General features: G+C 40.1%; 1 protein-coding gene across 3 annotated transcripts; it reads left to right on the top strand.

The window, feature by feature from the left end:
• Positions 1–1,005: 1,005 nt before the first annotated feature.
• On the top strand, positions 1,006–16,352 carry fam120b (family with sequence similarity 120B). Of its 3 annotated transcripts, none has more exons than XM_034581254.1 (15): positions 1,006–1,264; positions 1,384–1,519; positions 2,045–2,235; positions 2,513–2,646; positions 3,093–3,215; positions 3,503–3,694; positions 4,033–4,303; positions 4,417–4,594; positions 5,430–5,531; positions 5,829–6,001; positions 8,116–8,208; positions 11,106–11,312; positions 11,511–11,667; positions 15,019–15,322; positions 15,403–16,352. In XM_034581254.1, the coding sequence occupies exons 2-15, from the start codon at positions 1,390–1,392 to the stop codon at positions 15,431–15,433; spliced, it is 2,286 nt and encodes a 761-aa protein (XP_034437145.1). In that variant the 5' UTR covers positions 1,006–1,264; positions 1,384–1,389; the 3' UTR covers positions 15,434–16,352. The 3 variants fall into 3 exon arrangements, with proteins under 3 accessions (XP_034437145.1, XP_034437144.1, XP_034437146.1); XM_034581253.1 differs by having other exon boundaries at positions 1,006–1,299; positions 15,403–16,351; XM_034581255.1 differs by lacking the exons at positions 15,019–15,322; positions 15,403–16,352 and adding an exon at positions 14,220–14,381 and having other exon boundaries at positions 1,006–1,299.
• The last annotated feature ends 5,710 nt before the right edge of the window (positions 16,353–22,062 follow it).

Below are 22,062 nucleotides of genomic sequence, written 5' to 3' on the forward strand. Positions count from 1 at the left end.
TCTCATTCATGACACGTTAGGATGTTTATACTTATATTACAGCTGTATATCTACTGTGATGATCTAAATTAGGTGTTCAAACTCTGTCTCAAGTATACATTTCATTTTTAGACCTGCATAGTACATTGTATTTATTGGAATCACCAGTGGTATAAAGGAACTCAAGTAATGTACTTAACTCCAGTTATATGTTTTGCCGATAATTTATAATCCACATAATTTCTACCTTATTACTTACAGATGCAATTTCTAGTTACCTTTAAATTTAAGATACTACATAACAAACCAATGATAAGGTTATGAAATACAATATAGAACTCTTTGTAAAAAGGTTTGTGGGGCTCCTTGTCATGTTTCAGATGTATATAAGTTATTAGCAGTTCCACTAAAGAGACACTTCACCTTAAAGCTTCTCACACAGTTTAATTTTTAACAGACTGAGGCCTGAAGACGTACAGTTAAGCCAAATATCATAAAAAAGAGAATATTCTTTTGATTCCCCAACATTTATCTTGTGAGTCATTTAAGGAAATTATCTTTATACAAAGTACCTGAAACTGCTCAGATATGGCAGTTTGCTACTTATGCATGGATTTATCAATAATATTAATAATGCATGATAATGTATCGTCACATAAACCAGGTACTTTTACTTTAAGTACATTTTGTTGATAGGAACATGTGCAGGCCTACTTTAACTTAATTGTTTTATATTAGTAGTATTATATGATTATAAAGCATCTTGTAACTGTGTTTTGAAATGTGAGTTTATTATTATTATTATTATCATTATTGTTAAGCTATTATTATTTTTACTGAAGTGCACCTCTGAAAGCAGTACATATACTTGTATGAAGTGTGTTACACAGTATTTGGAGTTTTATTGAAGTTTCAGTAGTTTGTTCCATCACTGTTCATCGGAGCCCTGACTCCATGCGCTGAGCACGTGCGCTTTGTTTAGTAACGTGATGACGCCACGCGTACACAACAGGAAGCAATTTGCATTTACACCAAAACACAACACGTTAGGTGCTGCTCGTGTGTGTGGAACTATTTAAAAGTACGCATTGTCTTGTGTTTTAACGTAGTACCCGAGTGTAAAATGAGTTTACAGGTTTTACTTATGACACGACAAGTTGGCTCGTGAGGACAGGAGACGCTGCTGCTTCTGACTGGATGAGATTAACTGTTGGAAGCTAAGCTAACTGTTAGCATCCAGCTCCATTCACCGAGCACTGAGCAGAGCAACTAGGCGAGGTGTGGGGTAAATACACTTAGAGGACGGGGGATTATTCTGGGGTAATACATCTTCTTTCCTAAGTTACCTCTCCAGTTCCCAGTGAAACCAGTCTGACTGTGTGTGCTGCTGTTTGTTGCGTGTAGGGATCGATGGGTGTGAAGGGTCTGCAGAGCTTCATGCAGCGCTGCTGTCCAGAAGTGTGTGTGCCTGTGAACCTCAGAGAGATGGCCTCACAACATGTTGCCAGAAACACAGCCACAGCCACAGCCCACAGCGCAGGTAGAGTGATGTACAAGAACATATCTTTTAAAACTTCAAATACATTTTAAAGTTCCTTTACCTCACATGCTCAACGTCCCCTTTACTGCACAAACGTGGCTGCAAGTCTGTTTTGTCAAGTTAACAGAGTATAAAGCTACTAGGGCCCCAAAGTACAAGGAACAATAGAATGGTGCTCAAAGAGTACATACGTCCACCAAGGCCCTAGAGTCCCCTGGAATCTAATCAAGCTCCACCAAATTTCACACACTCATAGTTACCATTTCCCTACATCTGCCTGATTTTCTTCATCAAGATCCATGAATTTTCCCCTTGAAAATCAGTAAAATGTTGAAAAACAACCTAATTCACAATGTTAAAGATAAGATAAATTTTGCGGAAATCTGTTTTGTTGTTTTTGTGCAATCTTGCTTTCAAACAAACAAAGTAAACAACAAACAAATGGACAGGGGTGAAGACATATGGGGTTAGTGTGGACAGGCTGGCCTGCGCTCTGTTACACTCGTGTTTTCACTCTTCATCAAGGTCCCACACTCGTTGTGGATGGGATGGCTTGTCTCCGCCACTGGTACACGTGTGAGAACTGGGTGTGTGGGGGGCAGTGGAGGGAATACATGGATGTCCTGAAGAGCTGGGTGGAGGCGTTCAACTCCACCGGCATCAGACTGGTCTTCTTCTTTGATGGAGTGGTGGAAGAGCAGAAGAGACGAGAGTGGGTGAGGAAAATATACTGTAATCTGGAGCTGTTTGAATATTATCTTTTAGAAGCTATAGTGATTTCGCTGTAACTCTACATATCTTTAAATTGCACCTGCTGGAAGACTCTCTATCCACTTCTATCTTTAGTTACAGAATTAATGAACAGATAATGTAGACATTAGCATTGAACTTCTGTCATCTCATCAAATCAGACTTTGCTGAGCTTGGAGTTTACTCAGTTGCTCTTCTGAGTTCATGCAGTCTCTGTATTCAAAGATCCTCTCCTGTCTGTAGGTGAAGAGAAGACACAGAGTGAACGGGCAGATTTCTAAAATATTTCGTCACATCAAGGAACACGGAGAGCAGCCTGGGAGACAGCTCTTCTGTCTGCCCTCTGGTCTGGCAGCATTCACATCCTTTGCTCTCAGGTTAGCATTTATAAACTAGAATGGCAGAAGAGTGCATATCTCCACCAAGGCCCAACACCCTTTTTTGCATCAACATCCATGAATTGTTCCCTGGGAAATCAGTGAAGATGTTGAAAAACACTCAATGTAAAAAAAAAAAAGTGTTCTTCTCTGACCCAAATTGCATATTTCCAACAAATGTTGTGGTATTCCGTCCAGTAGTTATTGTGTAATCCTGCTAACTAACAGACAAACAACCAACGTGGATGAAAACGTAACCTCCTTGGTGGAGGTACAAAACAATTCTGCAGCCCTTTTTTGGACTTTATACAGTGTATGTTGTGATAATAAAGCTGGTTATGTATATTGAAAAACTTACTGAAGTTTGATCTGATGAGAGTTAATATTCCTGCTGTTTATGGCAGAATTACTGTTATCTGTTGTTTTTTTAAATATATTTTTTCAAGGTCCTTGGGGCAGGAAGTGTTTTGCTCAGTGCAGGAGGCTGACTTTGAAATTGCCAGCTACGCTCGTCAGCATTGCTGCATGGGTATCCTGGGACAGGACTCAGACTTCATCATATACGACAGGTTTGTCAAAAGGATCATGTATTATATTTAATAAATACCAGCTATTTGCACCATCAAAGATTCTTCCCACTTTAGAATCACAGCTTGCACTTCATAAGTTAAATCTTTACCTCAAACATGAGCTGTTAGATACTTTGCTTTGGTTGGATTGAAAAAATACGATTGCAGAATTTCTTGTATCACACTAAAAAGCTGAATGTCATAGAGTCTAGCACTTCATGTTATTGATAAGTCATTAAAATGTAAATAAACTGTATGATCTGAACATGTGGTTTGGATTTTTTAAGTGCCCCCTACTTGTCGGTGGAAAAGCTGCGAATAAACAGCCTCACCACCGTCCTGTACGACCGACAGAGGTTCTGCCGAGCCATCGGACTAGCTATCACCCAGCTACCACTGCTGGCTTGTCTCCTTGGTAATGATGTGGTGTCAACGGAGCAGATGCAGCACATCAGGAACAATGCCATAGCAACATACAGGTGTGTCTTTAGTTTGGTGTTTATTCACGAACAACATTTCCTCTACTACTGAATTTTTATTTGTTTTTTTATCCAAATCCAAACAAATGGAATGAATCTGAATCTGTTTAGTTATAAAAATATTCAGTTCAATTCAATTATTTTTCAAGCCGCTTTAGTCACATTTAGAAAACATTTAACTATTTGACCTTGTTGTATATTTAGTTTTCATAGTCAAGGTCAAGAGCAATTTTCAGTTGTAAAAAAAAATCATCTTGTTAAGATGCTTGACAGTTCGGCAACTTAGTTGAACTTTAGATGAGGGCATTAAATGACAGCTTTGCCTCATTGTTTCCCAGGAAAAGCAATCCTGCACCAGACCATGGTGCTCCACAGGTGGAAACGGTCCTAGCTGTATCCCAGTATGTGAGCTCTTTGTGGGGCGGACAGGAGGAAGAGACTGGGCACATCCTTCAATGCATGAATCTGTCAGCTCCTCACAGAGAGCTACTGAAGAGAGGGATCTGCTCCTACTTACTACCTGGACAGGAAGCCCTGCAGCGAGGTGTCATCTCTTCATGTCCCTCCGCCTGTGCCATGGAGAAATATGTTAGTCCAGAAACATTAAAAGTATGTAATGTTTCATATACATGTTCAGTATGTATCTTGTCGAAGTCATATTAGGTCTGACCGTGCTAAATGCCAGATTGTCTGTATAATGTTTTCTATGTGGTTTTCCCCAGGCATGCAGAGAGAAGCATGTAGCAACAGAGGGTTTTATGGTTTACCCGGTTTTGTGTGAGGGGGTTGTCGAATGTAGCAACACTTTGGAGGATGAGGAGGACGCTGAACTGTTGCCCCAGGCCCTCGTCTTCAAACCCTGCAGACAGCGCATCTACGGACTGCTGCTCGGTCATGATGGTAGGACAGTAAACTTACTGGAGTGGTCACAATTATGTACACAAAGACAAAACTTCCCATTTAAGATTATAAACACACTGATATCGATGCACCCTGGCAACACCATGCACACATATCGTATTCCCACTTATGCAGGCATACAGTCACATATCAGCAAAGACAGCTGCACATGTAAAGGTACACACACACACACACACACACACACACACACACACACACACACACACACACACATACATATACTTGCAGTTGAGTGGTCATAGTTTATCAATCACGCAGTCTGGCCACACCCAAATCTTGGCATTTGTTGTGGTCTGGGACACATGCGGCCACATTATTTTCACTATGTGAATGCAAATGCACCCTGGGCCACATATGAAGGACGCCTACTCAGCTGACCTGCTACAGTTTCACAATGAATCTAATGTATTTTTACAATACCCAGTGTCTATACATTGATTTGTTTGTGATCCCAATATCAACACTGATCCACACATAATGATTTCAAACAATTTTTTTTTTCAAATGGGTAAAATCTTACTTCATAGAAGGTCTATGCACAGCATGAATTCATTCAGCCCCTCCGGGCTCCAAACTTCAGACACGTGTGAACTCAGACTGGGTAGAAACGTCATCATTTGGTCTTCATGAACACTAATGACTAATGTCATTATTTGCATATAGAGCAGGAAAGTGAGATCCGATCCCAGGTGCTAACAGGAGACTCATTCAGGACGCACTTTAATAACAGGTGTGAACAGGGCAATAGACACAACATACTAGAAATACAGGCTTAGCTGTGGAGCCTTGACTTTGTCTTTTTGTGTGTTTTCAGGCAGCACTGTTGATACTCCAGTGATCAGGGAATGGTTTGTCTTCCCCGGAAACCCACTGAAGGAACCTGACATGGTCCACCCTGTCCCAGTCAGCCTCCCGGGTGCTGCACGTTTCTTGTAGTTTCTTAATATCTATCTCTCTGTATTCCTGAGCTCAATTTAGGACTGAACATTAGTCAAGTTGAGTTTTGTTCTCAGCAGGAGGATGGTACACTTTAATACACAATGCTGAAGATAGAATGCAACAAAAGGATTTTTTTCTGGGAATAACGTTTCCATCTGTTGTCAGTTTTACTCTGCTTCTTGTTGGCTAATACCCTGACATCAACCTTAATACACGTATATATTAAATTATTATATATATATTATTTATGAATACACTTTATCTACATTTGTAGGTGGTCTTCCCAGTTTGGACTTGTTGTGGTTCGGCACTGGTTCTGATGTTACTTCCCTTCGTCTGACATCCTTTCTTACGATACTTGACTGCCAGGACTTCACTGAGTTGTACGGTACCATTGAAGTCTCTCTCCTGGCTGTGCTCTGTCTGGTCACTTACATAGTCCTGCAGGTAATGTCAGCTCTTTCTTTAGCATCAGATACTTTTAGGTGGGTGATGACAATACAACCATAGGAAAAATAAGAAAGACCTCATAATCTACTTAATGTTGAAAACAAAAGTCAAATTAACTAAAGTGGAAAAGGTGGAAATACTTTGTCTAACTACATATAATCCTCCAGCTGAAGGAAACTAAACTTTGAAAGATAGATTTGTACATTATACACTCCAGTGATTTCATTCTTGGACTGGATCACTGGCATATTTCATGATTCAGCTTCTATTTACATGTTTAGAAGCAATTACAAATTGAAGATGTAATTCATTTTTATTTACTTCTAATTGGAAGTAAGTGATTTTATTCCACTTCTTCCTCCTTCTCTTAAATCACGTTGGGTGTTTGCAAAAAGACATGAAAACATCACTAACATCAAATGATGACGTCTCCACGGTGACTGATTTGTCTCTTTTGGTTTTCAGTGGCAGGGCTGCATGTTTGGCTTCGCCTTCAATGAACAAGTTAAGCTGTTAAATGAAACAGTTGTGTACTCAGTTTGTATTTAGGCGTTTCCGCTGAGATAATGTTAGTATATGTGTTATACAGCTACACCTGGTGATTTATGTAAACAGAGAACGAAAGACCAAATGTATTTGGTGACAATTAAAACACACAAGTCAGCTTTTGAATTGGGATTTACATCTATAACACATATACAACAATTATTGTGCTCTTAATTCTAGTTGTGATGTGAAGTTAAACATGACTTGTTGATGTCTGTGTTGTGTTGTTTTGGTCATGGCTTGGTGTGAGCCATTATCACCCACTGAGTGCCCAGTTTAGCCACAGACACAGGTCTTTGTAAATTAAGCTCTTGTGTCAACAAGAGGTCTGATAACCACTCAAGGGCTTTGAATATTTAAAGAGAAGCTTAATTTGCCCCAGTTCTTATTTTGGTTGTAAAATTTAAAGTATAAACATATGTGCTCTTTGTAATCCTGTTGAAAGAGAAATGTGAAAAGAAGCAGAGATCTTTGTTTTCTGTTGGTACATTTTACATTGACGTCAGCTGATGGAGCAGAGATCAGCGCAGTAGATTACCTGGATGAAGGAGCTTGCGTCATTTTGCAGATGATAAACAAAAATTAATGTAGATTCATTTATCTGGGCTGTAACAAATTCATTTTAAACAGGTTGTAATTTGCACCTTAATCACCAATAATCTCAACTATCACTTTCAAAAATGTGCATGTGGAAAAAATCTGTAAAGTGTTCGCTTCCACTGTACTATCAAATCTGATAAGTTCATTAAAGAGCCATTAAGATTTAGCTCAACAAAATAAACTATGCTATTTAACTCCAAAGCATAAATGAAAAAGAATTGAGTCGCAAAAAGTGTAGGCTTTCTACAATTGCTGATAAATTGTGCCCTTCATAATTTGACTAATAGCCGTTCTGTCATGCAGAGTTGAACACTTAAAAGCTCCTTTTACACAACCTGTTCATGGCAGAAATATTGTGCCTTTATCCTGCCTCGTCGTTCTGTATAAAATGTACGAACATGGAATGGAGCGTTGCATTCTTGTTCTGCTTTTGAGGAAATCGCAGAGCCAACATCAGACATAGGGGCAGCAATATGTCCACATGTTTGGCTCAGTGTAAAGCTAAAATGGCAATATTATGAAATCTCTGTTTCAAAGGGCCTGAAGATGTAAAGATCTAGATTTAGTCAGAGAGACGGACACTTGGATCCAGTCATTTAAATGGATATGAGATCAAAAAACAGGCAGAGAAGCAGCTTGTTACATGGACCGTTAGACGAGTAGACGATCAAAGATGAGGCAGACAACAGTAGCTGTTGTTGTCTGATTCCTGCTGCATTCACATTCCCTCATCACTCTTCTGTTTAGATAGCTTCAGGGTTTGTTTGTTTTGAACACACAACTGGGCAGCCATGTTTCTGTATTCAGCATTGTTTCTTTTGCTTGAGTTGTCGCATAGAGAGCAGACAAAACAAACTGACCCATGCAGAACACACACTGGAATGTGATTGAATTGGCAGACCATATATTTTCCCTGTGTGTGTGTGTGTGTGTGTGTGTGCGTGTGCGTGTGTGTGTTTTATCAGGTACCGGCTGTGTCTCAAGAGGACGTTGATGCTTACCTGAGTCAGGGCGTCTGTCTGAGCATGAAATCCCCACAGGAGCTTCAATACATCAAGGTCAGTTAGAAGCAAAAATAAACAGATGTATGAAGTTCTGTTTTTTTTTTTTTTAATCTTTTGTCACTTTCAATAAAAATGTGGTTTAGAATAAAGTTCAATTGTAAGACTTTCGCCTAAATTGTATGTTTTAATTGAACCAAACGTGTGGTGTTGTGTTTCCTGCTGCAAGAAGTCAATGTTCTCTGCAGTTTACAGTAAACTAAGTCGTCTTGTGACAATCACAGGTCAGAACATGTTTCCAGGTTTAGAAACTGAAGAAAAAAACAAGACGAAAATACAAATAAACTGTTTTTTCTTAAAACTTCTAAATAAAAACCCAGAGGGTTTCCAGGTCTTTTATTGTTGTAAGTACTTTTTATATTGCCAGTGTAAAAAGCCATCCAAAGTGTTTCATTACAGATTATGCTGTAATATGAGAATATCACTGAAACAGCAAACAGTTGAGGATCAAACAATAAGAAGTTTTGCCAAATGATTATTTTCATATAATGTCATGGTTAATAGCTGATTAATTTCCTCCCGATGGACAAATTGTTGCACCTCTAGAGACAATTAGCATTTTATTCTGATAGATAAAACTTCCGTATGATCACCTTTTGCACCACAGTTGGTTCATTGATTACTGATGCTGTGTCTGCTGACGTCGGAGGAACATGGAGGCAAAATACTGAAACTTTCTGCATTTTTTACTTTCTGAAATGTGGGAATTTTTCTTGTAACTTGTGATGAGCCTTTTCTCAATCTTCAACTGAATGATTAAATAATAATTATTAGATTGATTCATAATAATAATAATCATAAGTTGAATATAAGTGAGTTGGGTTGATGTGACTGATACTAGAATCAGAATCCTCTGTGCTCCACCATTCTCTGAAACAGCATGCTGTTCACGGCCTTGTTGTAGACCAATTTATATTTACTGCTTAATTACCATACTTATGTCTAGTAATTTGTATTTTTGCTGCTTGTCTGTTTTCTACACAATAATTAGGGCTGGGCGTTGATTTGAATATGTTGTCTGGAAGAGGTTCAGAGCTGCAGGAGGGGGGGCTAACTGAGGGACAGCTGTATGGATCAACTACACACACACAACATGCACACATATACACTGTGATGTGGAAAAAAATCTATTTTTGATTGTGCATTTGTATTCTCGCATCAGTTTGTGTGCACATTTTACAGAAAGTTTCAGATTTGCACACCATCCTCCATTCAATACATAACTGCAAAAAGCGAAAATCATCCTCTTTTTCATAACAGCAAAATATTACAAACAATAATAATGATAATAAAAAAAGAAATTGTTTAATCAAATGATAATTTATTAGAAAGAAGACTGTGTGTTTAACTTAAAAAAACAATCCCACCATTTGCGGGTGTTTAGGGGAAAAGGGGTAGTGGGTCGATTTTGGGATGCGTCGGTTTCGATGCAACATTCCTCCCCATGGGGCTTTGATTGTGGTGTGTGTGTGTAAGTGTGTGTGTCACAGATAGAGTGTGCTGGCAACAGTTGCCCGTTTGTCCTGGCTGACGTTCACCACATGGAGCTATTTACACACAAATGTGCACACTCCGCCCCGGTGGACACACACACGCACTTGTGTTATGTTCTCATGTTCTTCTAGTTTTTACTTTCCTTGTTCTCTCTCTCTCTCTCTCCTGCGCTCCTTCAGGCTTTTGTGTCTCTGTTCAGTGGTTCATTGTTTTCTGAAGGTGAAGCTGTGTTTGACTGGAAGCAGGTGGCAGGCGGGGGTGTGCATCTGTGTGTGTGTGTGTGTGTGTGTGTGTGTGTGTGTGTGCATACATACAGGTAATCCTTGTTATCAGTGCTATGTACCAGAGGACAGGTGAGAGCATAAAACACATGGAGAGCATCTGCCTGCTGTTATCATCGCTATCTTTCTCTCTGCCTCTCCATCATCCTTTCTTTCTTTATTGTCCTCCTCTGGTTTCTTCTTTCTTTTCCTCTCTCCTTCATTGGCTTTTATAAATCTGTAAACAACAAAACCCTGCGATTTAATCATAATATATGAAGCCACTGTAAAAAATAAATAAATAAACAAATTGAATTACTTTAACATATATGGTACATAACAAGAGCATTAAGCATAGTGTAAGAGTGCACAGTGTGTTTCTGTGTGATTTCATTAATGTAGTTTACTAACTATGCAAAGACCTTTCAGTGTCAGAGTCATGTTAGATGCACAGATCCATAGATTGACACCTCACTGCCGTGTGCCATTGGAACAGAGTGATGGAACATCAAAGCGGGTGGTCTAAGTCATATATAATTGTGTAATCTACGTGTCAGGATTGAACAGATAAGGTTGTGCAAATTGGGGTTGGGAAACAGCAATTACTTTAACAGTTGTGAGGGAAATTCTAAGGACTTTGGTCTGGGTGGTGACGCGAAGCATATTGAAGAAGCAGATGGTTCTTTACTGCAGGAGTGTGTGTATGATGCTGCATGTTTGTGAAGGTGTGATTGATTCCTCTGCCACTAAAGTCCCAGTAAGTAGACTGAGGATAAAGAGTTTTCTGTCAAATGAAGATTCATATTTTGTAATAATACTAATAGAAATTATAACAAGATCTATCAATCTCATTACTAAATGAAAGAGCAGGGACCCTCAGGCGAGTGACCGGCTGTGTGGTCTGTTGTTGTTTGGGGTCGAGGATCCGTCAAGTGGTTTGTTAGACTTTGACCTGAAGGTATTTATTGCCACATGTGGTGAAGTCAGTTGTGACCCGCTGGTGACTCAGAAAAGTCCCTGTTTCGTTTGCAGATTTAAAGTAGAAGTTTGGTGACAAAAAACTTGCCAAACTATCCAGCAGTGTGATACAGATTCACTATCAACCATAAAAAAAAAGAATAATTCTTTCTTCGCTTTCAGCTGCCTTTCCTCTCCAGTCGTGCGGTACAGCTGGGATCTCTCTATGTCCGAGGGCTGAGCAACCTGTTGGGTGCCAACTGTGCCAGCGGCTACCCGCTGCCCAACACTGCCCTGATGCCCTGGCACAGTTTTGATGGACAGCTGTTCCAGTCAAAGTACCTGCTGGCACATAGTGGGACAGAGAAAACTGTGCTGCTGGACAGTGATGTGAGTGGTCATAGGAAAACGGAAGGATGTGGTATGGGTCAGGGAAGAATTCATAGAATTATGGAGAATTGTGAAAATGGTGCTATTCTAGTATTACAATTATTTTGATGTGGTTGATTTGACCAGCTTGATGTGTCTTTGTTTAAGCAGTGTATGTATGTATATCTGACTAGTTGTATTGTCTCCCTGTCTCTCCAGTCATCCTGTCTGTCCCTGTTTCTCCACCTGAGAGAGAAACTCATAGAAACCTGCAGGAAGCAAGGCAGAGTCCTGCAGTCCAGACCAAGACCCAACGCACCAGATCTAAGTCGTAAAAAAAACACTTCAGCACCGGGATACAGAGAGACACATGCAGGTGAGATGTCTGACTGACTAAATAACAAACTGTATTTTGTTTGACTTGTACCACCTTCTAACTGCTTCTGACAGGTTTCTCTCAGTGCAAGAAGTCGATGTCTTTCTCTTGTGACCAGAGTTTGTTTCTCAGCTAAGACCTAACAGTCCCCTTTCTCAGCTACACTTTGGTGGCGGTCCCAAACTTGTAGCCATATTTGTTATCATGCAGTGGCTGAACAAAGCCTACACCCAAACCACATTTAAATCCACTCACATCTCATCGATACCAAACCCCTAAATATGTCAGAAAATGACAAGATTCACATATTATTCTCTGAGATATCAACGAAAAACGCAATGTTAAAGGAAAAAAACCTGTGTCTGCTGGTAATGTTTCCTGGTAATGCGTCCAGTACGTTCTGTTTAATCCTGCTAACTAACTCACAGAAAGACAAGCAAACAAACACAGATGAAAACACAACATCCTTGGTTGAGGTATTTAAAGATACCTGCCCCCTGACACTTTCAAAATTCATCTTAAATGACAGTAAACATTAACTCAATGCACATTTTAAACGCTGAGATTGTTTTGTGTTTTAAAAGTGATGAAATACCATTCATACTTCACCTTCCTCACTCTGACTCAACATTCCCTCTGTATTGTTTTCATGTGGCATAATGCTGCCGGGACTCCTTTTTAAAAACTCTCCTTGATGTTGAGACCATCCTGTTTAAAGGGTTTTTGACCTGAATTAAGAATGTTATGGGGTTTCTCCTCCTTCACCCTAGTGGTTTAGGTGCATGCCATGTAACCACTATGTCCTCTGTTTAAATCTGACTGTGGGACCTCTGTCACATGTCATATCCTTCTTTGTCTCCCCATGTTTCCTCTCTGCTTACTTACGTACCAAGAGACAAAATCCCAAAAGACATGTTATCAAAGTGTTAATATGATTTCTGTATTATATTTGATGCTCCAGTAGATTTTATGTTGTGATCTAGTCCATGTTTCTCCAAACTGCATGCACATGAAGAGGCTTCCACTGATCTGAGTGGCCAGAACAAACTGGAGCTCATATGAAGAACTGATGAAAATATTCCTGGAGCTAAACAGTGCAGCAACATTATAATCTGATAGTTGATCTGTGGTTGTAGTTCCCTGGTGTCCCTCACAGAACCACATTACCCAGAGGGCTGTGCTGTAACAAGCTCCATGTGTGCTGTGGCCTTAATGCATACCATGGCGTGCATTCACACACACACAAACGCTCACGTGCATGCTCGGGCCCGAGACTTGCTTTGTCAGTGCACTAGTAATAGTAGGTTTCTGTTTATAGGCTGGGAGAGCTCTATTTTAAGACACACAACAAGACGGACTGATTACAGGCTTCTCTCTTCTGTCTCCCCCTCCCTCCGCTCCCCTTACCCTCAGTTGTTCCCCTGTTTTACTCTTCATCCAGTATTCTCTCTTCTCCTTCTCTCTGGTTCTTTCTCTCTTTTATCGCTGTCCGTCTCTTTCTGGTTCTCAGCTTTCTAACCTTTTCACCCTCTTGACATGTACTAGTTTGTTTTACAGAATGTGAACTTTCTGTATAATGATTTTCACTGTAGTGTGCAGACTTACAGTAAGTCACGCTCCCTGTCGGTACAAGACAAGTCTGTAGCTTTACACTCTCCGTCCGACTCTGTCATCAATCTCAGAAGACCACTCAGTGGTAGCCTATGAAATCCGAACCAGTTGTTCCGACTAATAAACCTTTTTGCGACCATTTTTCTGTGCGCCATGTCGATGGAGAGTCTCCGATTTGCGCCAAACTGTCTGCTTTTTGCCCAAGTCTTGTGGGTCTCATGAGGATGTTTCTGGTTTTATAGATGGAAGGCTGCACTCTTTATACCTCAGTGTTTCATTTCTGCCAGACACAGACACCGATCATTACTACAGAACTGTGGGGATACGGAGTGTGTGTTTGAGAGAGAGAGAGACAGAGAGAGAGCATGTGTGTGCGTGAGAGCAGTGGTGGCGCTATGTGGTATCTTTGAGGGCCTGGTTTGGTTTTTGTTTGGAATCAGGCCTGATGTTTAGTCTCCTCAGCAAATATCTCCTCTGCCCGCCTGCCCTCACAATTACACTCCAGCAGTGAATCCAGTGTAGCTGCTCTCTTGTGTCTTCTCAATTTATTTCAGTTCAAAATATACAAATAAAGTAAATAAAAACAACATCAGTTTCAGATTGAATCACATTTTTCTTAGACCACAGTTGCTCTGGCTGAGAGTAGTGATGTACTTCTAATCTATCTTCTAATCTGTCCTCTGATAATGTTGATTTTCAATAAACACATTTAAATCTCTGATGTAGAAATAACATGCTGCGAACAAATCTTTCATCTCGCCCTAATTTTATTTGAGAGATCTTTTGGTTTTACTCTAAATCTAAATCAGGGAAACTTTCTATAGACATAACAACCACTTAAACAGACGTTAAAACAGTTGTGATACTTGAGGTCTGTCTGACCCATTGTTCACCGTGTGCCGCATGCTTTCATGTGCTTATTTCCACACTTTCACACTCAGGCAGTAGATTGGTGGGAGGATGGCGGCCTGCTTTGGCCTAACCAGCTACAACTCCAGCCTAAGTGGGACATGGATGTTTTATTTTCAGTGCTTTGTAATTCGCTTAAAATCTGCCACGTTCCGTCAAAGTTCCTTCAGAGAAAAGTGAGGATGAAAAATAATGGTTGCATTAAACATTGAGCTTTGTTTTATTAAGTTAATATTTTTTTTAATCCATAACAGATCAAATGTTGACAACTGTGATGATCTTAAAAACTGTCATGAAGGGGAAAATCATAAAAAATCTTTGAATACTTCAGTTTGTGTTTGTCAAACTTGATTATTGTTCGTTCGCTCTGTGATTTAGACTTTGGTGTTTTTTTTGTTTGTGTTTTGTGGGAAGCCTTGAAATAATTGTGGACAGATTGGAAAGGCAGATTATGTGTGTTTGTTGCCTCTTTTCCTCCGAAATGGCCAAAAATTCACTATAAAAGATTGGTTGATGCATTTTTTTGTAATGTAAATTTGTTCATGACTAAAAGAACTCTGAGAGCTGTTTCATCGAGACTGTGCTGTTCAAAAAGATTTAGTTTTCAGTGGCCAATTTTCACAACTACAGGAATACCTGCCATCACACTTACATTTGAGCCTATTCAATTTCCCAAGTGAAACAATCACAGACAAAGCACAGAATAATCTCAGATGAAATTCATGTTGTTCATCAGCTAAAGCAGATTGAAAGAATATGTTTTTCTGTGTTTCCTGCTACAGAAGTACAGCACACATTTGGTTCACTTTGGCTTTGATTCCTCATCTTTAGGTTGGACCTCAGGTTGTCGTGAGGGATGGAGGACGACAGGAGAGGTGAGAGGGGAGCAGCGACATGAAGGTGGATGGAGGGAGAGAGGAGAGGAAAGAAGAGGCCAAAGTGAACATGACAACAGAGAGAGACTAGGGGAGAGAGGAGGACACGGAGGAGGAGGACACGGAGGAGGAGGACAACATTTTCATCCTCATTCTTATCCTGACCATCACAGTGGAGGTCGTCACAACATGAGCCATCCTCCTAGACAGTCCAGAGGTAGATCGTATCGCAGCAGAGGAAGATACCAACTGGCTCCCAGGTAACACCGATGTGACACTAAATTCATTTCTTCTACCTCCGTTCTCTAACGCCGGGTTTCCTCCTCTCCTCTGCTCTCAGATGGTCTCAGTCGCCTGCACCAGGAACATAACTCAACCCTGAACAGAGAGCAGAGGATTAGTGGAGAGGGCTTGAGGAGTTAATAGGATGGGAAAGTCGGGATGAAAGCAGAGAAGGAATCAGATTTCTGTGAACAAACTGATTAGTGAATTAGCCGTCAGGAATGTTTGTCTAAAGGATGCATTAGGTAGATAACTGGGTATTAAGAGGAGTCAGAGTGAAGAGATTGGGACAAGTTTATATCATTCGCCAGTTTAAACTTAAATAGTCTTTTTGTGTTTCTTTAAAACAATCCTGTTGGCATCCTTTACCTCAGGGAAACACTCTGTGTTCTAGTACTCTGTGTTACTTGGAAGGAAAAAGAACAGCACAAAGGAGAATTCGGCAAACAAACATAGAAATTCTTTGCAGTGAGAAGTGGATTAATGGTTAATCCTCAAGCCTGTTTTCACCTCTTATCTTTGACTATAAAAGGCCAAGGATCTTAAAAGCTATGTGTATCCAACACCATAATCCTTTAAATAGTAATGGTTTGAAGTAGAAAAACGGGAGCTCTCATATCGAATATCAGCTGAAACAGGACATTAGTGCTAAATGTTTGTACACCTCTCTCTATAATCTGTTTCCAGGAACCTTTTGGGAGTCAAAAACAAAAATTGTGGCAACTACAGTTTCTGTTTTTTTTATACAGACAAGGATGTTGGCTGTTTGTAAGAGATACTAATGGATTTTAAACTGTTATGCTTTTAATATCTTGATACTAAGCACTAGGGCCCAACCGATATATCAGTGACCCGTCATGTCAGTATTGATTTGTTTGCCTGTATGTGTACACATGAAAACTTTTATTTTACAGAATAAACGATTCAGATAAGATATTCATAAATATCTATTTCCTTCATTTAATTTCTATTCTTTTTATGTATTTGTGTTTTCTCTTTATTCAGACATTCATAATAAAGTTTATGGCTAAACTGTAAAATAGGTAGTATGACCATCCAATTTCTTTCCTAAAAATCAGAGAACTTAATTTCTATATTTGACCCCAACATCACATTTGAATCATTCCTGTGATGTGCAAGAAGCTTAAATATTTCTCACGCTGACAGTATTGAGTGTGTGACAATCACATTGCTGTGGAGTCTGTGTGTGTCTTCCTGTTACACCATTAATGTCGTAAAACCCACCAGAGTAAAAGGGGGAAGAGTGTGAGTGTGAGAGCAATGAACGGGGTTGATTCCGATTGGGGTGAGTTGGTTGATGAACTCGTCTCTGGACTGACAGCACATTAACATGAACAGTGCTTGTGGGGGATTAATTGCCTTTTTTATTTGTATGTTTTTCTAATTGTTTGGAAAGACTGAAATATATGTAAATTTGGCTTGTTATTTCAATTTAAAAGCAAAGAAGACTATCAGTGTGTTTTACAGCTCTATAACTAGAATGGCACTCAGAAGAGCACATACAATACCTCCATCAAAGGCCCAACAGTCCCCTTTAATTCAATTATGCTGCACCAAACTGCATAAACTAGATATCAGTCCTCTAAGTTTTCCCATCAATATTCTTAAATTACTCCATTAGAAAACAGTGAAAATGAAAAAAAAAAAACACCCTGTCTGGCAATGTTAAAGAAAGTAATGAAAAAAATATGGATCTGCCCTCTGAGTCTGATCCATATTCCCACCAAAGTTTTATGACCCATTCCACATCCTTCCACCAAGTATTGCTGTAATCCGTCCAGTATAGTTTTTGTGTAATGCTTAGAAACAAACAGGTGAAAACATTGCCTCCCTCAGAGGTAATATTTGGTTCAACATCAAAGGACATCAAAGGACAATCTTATAAATGAGCAATAGATTAGTAAACTTAAATAAATACGTATTTTAAATATTTTAGGTTATATCAGTGACTATTTATGTATCTCTTGTGGAAGGTGAAAAATCCGGCAGATTTTTTTCTTTCACTCCCTCATTTCATTCCTTTTTAGAAATGAAACATGCAACATTGTGAAAAGCAGCAGCTTTGGCTTTCACGCTCTCCTGTAGAGACTTTTCATGAAACATTACTATTTTGTAAGACTGTTTTTTATACTCACCACAGTAACATCACCAAGAGCAAATGGAAGTTGAAAGTTTTAGGCTGACATTGTACAGAACTATGTTTATGTTTACAAACTTTTCTACGTCTGAGAAAATCATAACCTTGTGTGTGCTGTGTGTTTTAATTGAAGAAATATTTTTAGGCCTTGTTTAGAAAAAGTTACTTTTATGGAAATGTGACCTGAGGCCTTTTCAAACATGATGTTGCTATGAAGCAACGTCAGTTCGTTTATGAAGTATAGTGCTGGTGAAAAGGGGACTTTTGATTTATTGGAAAACAGAAAACATTTTATCTTTGTGCCAGAGTTTTAGTGGGTTGTACAGGGGCAAGGGCTTGAGGATCTGAGTCATGTTTGAACCTTTTCTAGTGGGATGTGAATAAACCCTTCACTCCCTGTCTTTCCTTTCAGTCCAGAGGCAGCAGAAGAAACGAAGTGTGTGTGTGTGTGTGTTTAAGTAACTGTGGTGAGTGGAGTGGGTGTGGGTGAGTGTGAGGTGGGGGGACAAGGGTGGGGCGCGCAACACACACACACACATAACTTGGGTCCAGTCGCCCCATCGAGATAATAACAATAACAGGAGGAGGGATGTGTTTTCTGTGGTGAAGAGGAAGCGAGGGATGGAACGTTATAAAGGGAGGAAGAAGGAAAGAAGAAAATGGAAGGGGGAAATGAAGGAGTGTGAAGGAAAGAGGAGAAGTAAACACAGAGAGGAGGAAAGCAAGGAAGACGAAGGAAACGCCAGACGGGTGGTCGATGGAGAGGTGGACAGCTAAGAATAGAGAAAACAACAGGATGAGAGTGGAGAAAAGAGAGGAGGGGATTGAAAGGGGAAGACAGGAGAATTGAGAACCGTTTCAGTCTAGAGCCGGTAGTCCTGCCGCAACCACAGGAAACCCTGTTGGCTGCCCAACAGATCAGCTTCCTGTGTATGTGTGTGTGTGTGTGTGTGTGTGTGTGTGTGTGTGTGTGGTGGAGGTCTGGGTGTGGTCCCTCCAGCAGCAGGGAGACAAACAGAAAGTCAGACACCCTTTCCAGACCTCCTCCCTGGGATTGGCTTTCCTCTCCAGTGGCTATCATTCAATAAGCTGTGTGCTCCACTTTGTCTAATACTCCGCGTCTTATCTCAACTTTCTTTCAGCCGAAGTCATCAAACCCGGCGCTCATTCGTGTAACTCGGCTGCACAAATTGGATTTGACTTAAACCCTTGCGGTGGCCGGCAGTGGCCACAGCGGGCAGCACCTATACTAATCCCACGGGGACCACAAAACCGCACGAATAAACTTTATCCCAAGCAAATGGCCACTTTGAAGCAGGATAACATTTTCTGATTCCACTCTCTGGAGAGGTGTAAAAATGGTAACCCTCTGTTTACTAGTCACATGGCAGCTTTTTTATACTAGTGCCGTGCCCGTTCTAAACATGCCTGTTTGTTTGGCTTGTGGGGATGCTGGTTGCAGTTTTTTATCTGAAACTGTAAAAGTGACATGCAGAAAGTAAAGACCGACTGCTGGACTGCAGCCATTGTCATGAACGTCAGGGTTGACAACATTGCTTACGTTGATGAGTCCCAGCTGCTGCTGTTACAGAGCACTGGTCGCCTGCTGATTCAAAGTTTATCATTATTGAACATATCACGTGTCCAAATCGCACCAAATTCAACACTGGACTGCCTTGGGCCGTTAACGAAACACATGCCAAGTGTGAAGCTGATAAGATGACCTTTTCTCATGATATGCCAACTAAAGAACTCAAAGGGCCAACAAAGATATAAATTCAAAAACCAAACACAAGTGAAACAATAGGTAAAAGTTCATAAACACAATGAATCCAACAAAAGAACCAAAAAGATGAATCAAAAGTCCTTCAGAAGTTCAACACAGACCAGACAGCCTCATGAGACTATCAACACTTCAACTGATACAATTCAGCTTTTCAATTACGTCAAATCATGGCTCTTCCAACAGCTCAGCTCTGAAGATGTCAACGTCAGCCTGGTACTACTTAATGAAACAACAGCTAACGGACGAAGTTCAACTCAGTCATCCATTCTTGGGAGGAAGACTTTCAAGACTGCATCCAGCCTCAGCGGTACTTTGGGTTTAGCACCAATTGGCATGCTGCGACACCACACTGAAGATGGTCAACGTTACAGCTGCGAAACATCAGCACGTTAGCATTGTCATTGTGGGCCCGCTCACGTTAGCATTTAGCCGAAAGCACCACTTAGTATGTGATGAGAGATGGGTGACGCCCCCTTGTTTGTTCCAATGAAATTATAGCGTTTTGGAGGGAAATGTGAGAGGAGACAACGATTTAACTCGACCACAACACCACTTGTTGACACATGAAGGAACTGCCAACAAACCAGCTGTTATAGAGGATAATGGTTATTATTACATGCTGTTGTTGTAATTTAACACGTACCTTCTGATACAGTGTTGTTATGAAGTTCAGGAAAACAATTTAAAACATATTACACGGTAATCATGAAGTTCTGTATGGAAAATCATTTATGCAGTGTGGCCTTTTTCACTAAGTGTTGTTGCATTCAGACAAACAAGCAAAAAAGGTAGCTAGTGTGTGTGTGTGTGTGTGTGTGTGCGTGTGTGTGTGTGTGCGTGTGTGTGTGTGTGTGTGTGTGTGTGTGTGTGTGTGTGTATTGTTGTTGTCCCTCAAAGGAAGGACAGAGCATTTCTTGGCTCTGTTATTTTGTAGTTGTTTCAGTCAATTTTACAAAGGCATGAACCAAAGTGACACGGGCAACCAAAAATACACAGAGCCATAGTGACCAAATATAAACCTTCTGTATTTACTGCACGATATATAAATATAAACTGCTTTCTTTAGACGGGGCCAAAATACAGAGGGAACAACTCCCAGACGGCTCTGTGTGTGTGTGTGTGTGTGTGTGTGTGTGTGTTTGTATGTGCGTGCACGCTCCAGACTCCTGCCTAATAGCATGTAGTTAGTGGAATTGGACAGAGAGAGGGGAGGTGATTAAAAAAAGGAAGAAAGCAAAAATAAATTGAGAGAGAACAGAACAAACATCAGCTAAGAAGAGAGATTTATTACTGTGGTTTGAAGCCGATTATAAAGTCTTAACTTTCAGACACCATGTTCCTGAGGTTTTTACTCAAAACTGATCAGACATGATTAAAAGTACTGCATTTTAGATATTATGTATATTGTAATTTTATATATATTATAAACATATGGTGGTTTTATTTAGATAGATATATAATTAACTGGTAATTAGGTTTTAAAAGGTACGGTTGTTTACAGAGTGCTGCCTTGTGGGTTGTTTGTAGCTTGGCGAGCTCATGTTTTCAAGTCCCTTTATAAAGAGTCTTTAAGAGTGTGTCAGCTCTGAAACCGTTTGGTTTGTCCAGATTAACCCACAGAAGCTTTTTAAGGCTGGCGAAACGCATTTTGCTGCCATGAAGGAAATAATTCCTGACCCCTGATAATGACTCTGTGGTGTCTCCTGACGTCCCCAGTGTAGAAATAAACCAGAGGGAAAGAAAAAAAAAGTTTAGATCCCTTTCTCTTCTGCAAGCTTTTTGTGTAATATTGATAATTTTGTCTTTTGCCTTCAGACAATTATTTAAAAAGAACCCATATGAGAAGTATACAAGGGAACTTATTTTTTGGTGAGGATGACGATGGGCTCCATTTAGACACATTTCTTCTATAAGGGTTTAGAGGCTAGAAAAGTTTAGAGCCACAGCTTTAATCTTTTACAAAGGGACTTATAAAGTATCTTGTATTGTACAGTACCATATGTATTGTATTTCACTGTACTGTACTGTGTTGTTTTGTACTATACCGTATCGTATTGTGCCATATCCTATCATATGGTACCATATAATGCTGTATCATACCATGCCGTACCATATCGTGCTGTATTGTAATATATTGTACTTTATCATATTGTATCGTAACGCACCAGATCCTCAGATGGTAACACACCTTATCAAATCGTATTTTATCGTACGTTTTTTGTATTCTACTGTACCGTACCCTGTCGTATCGTACCTGTATCATACCATATCCTTTTGTATCGAATCGTACCATACGTATCGTACCATACCATACTTTATCATAACTTAACTACATCTGTGTAAATAGAAAATAAATACGAAGTTATGAAGTAGAAAGTTGCAGAGAAAAGATCTACTCAAACACTGTACTGTACAGTAAAGTACAACGTGTGCTGGAGTGTGGATAGGAGGCAGAGTCTGTTTGTTTCACTGTGTGCATCATGTAAATGTTTTGTGATAACCACACCCACTGTTCATCACACGTTTGTTGGACTGGTTTTAATTCAGGAATGATGCCTGAATGTGGAGCAGTGAGGTTAGTTCTGTTCTCGTTTGTTGTTGCTCTTCAGCACCATGTCAACATCAGCACTCGCAGCCATGTGTGTTTGCTTCCAGTGGTGGGCAAAGAGGCTCTCTGTCTCCTCCCAATCCTCCCCCTCCTCCCTCCTCCCTCCTCTCATCCTCCTTTATCTCTTTTCACCTCCATCCCTCCCTCTCTCGCTCTTTTTGCCTTT

Source organism: Hippoglossus hippoglossus, chromosome 3 (assembly GCF_009819705.1).
Source record: "Hippoglossus hippoglossus isolate fHipHip1 chromosome 3, fHipHip1.pri, whole genome shotgun sequence".
NCBI classification, from domain to species: domain Eukaryota; kingdom Metazoa; phylum Chordata; class Actinopteri; order Pleuronectiformes; family Pleuronectidae; genus Hippoglossus; species Hippoglossus hippoglossus.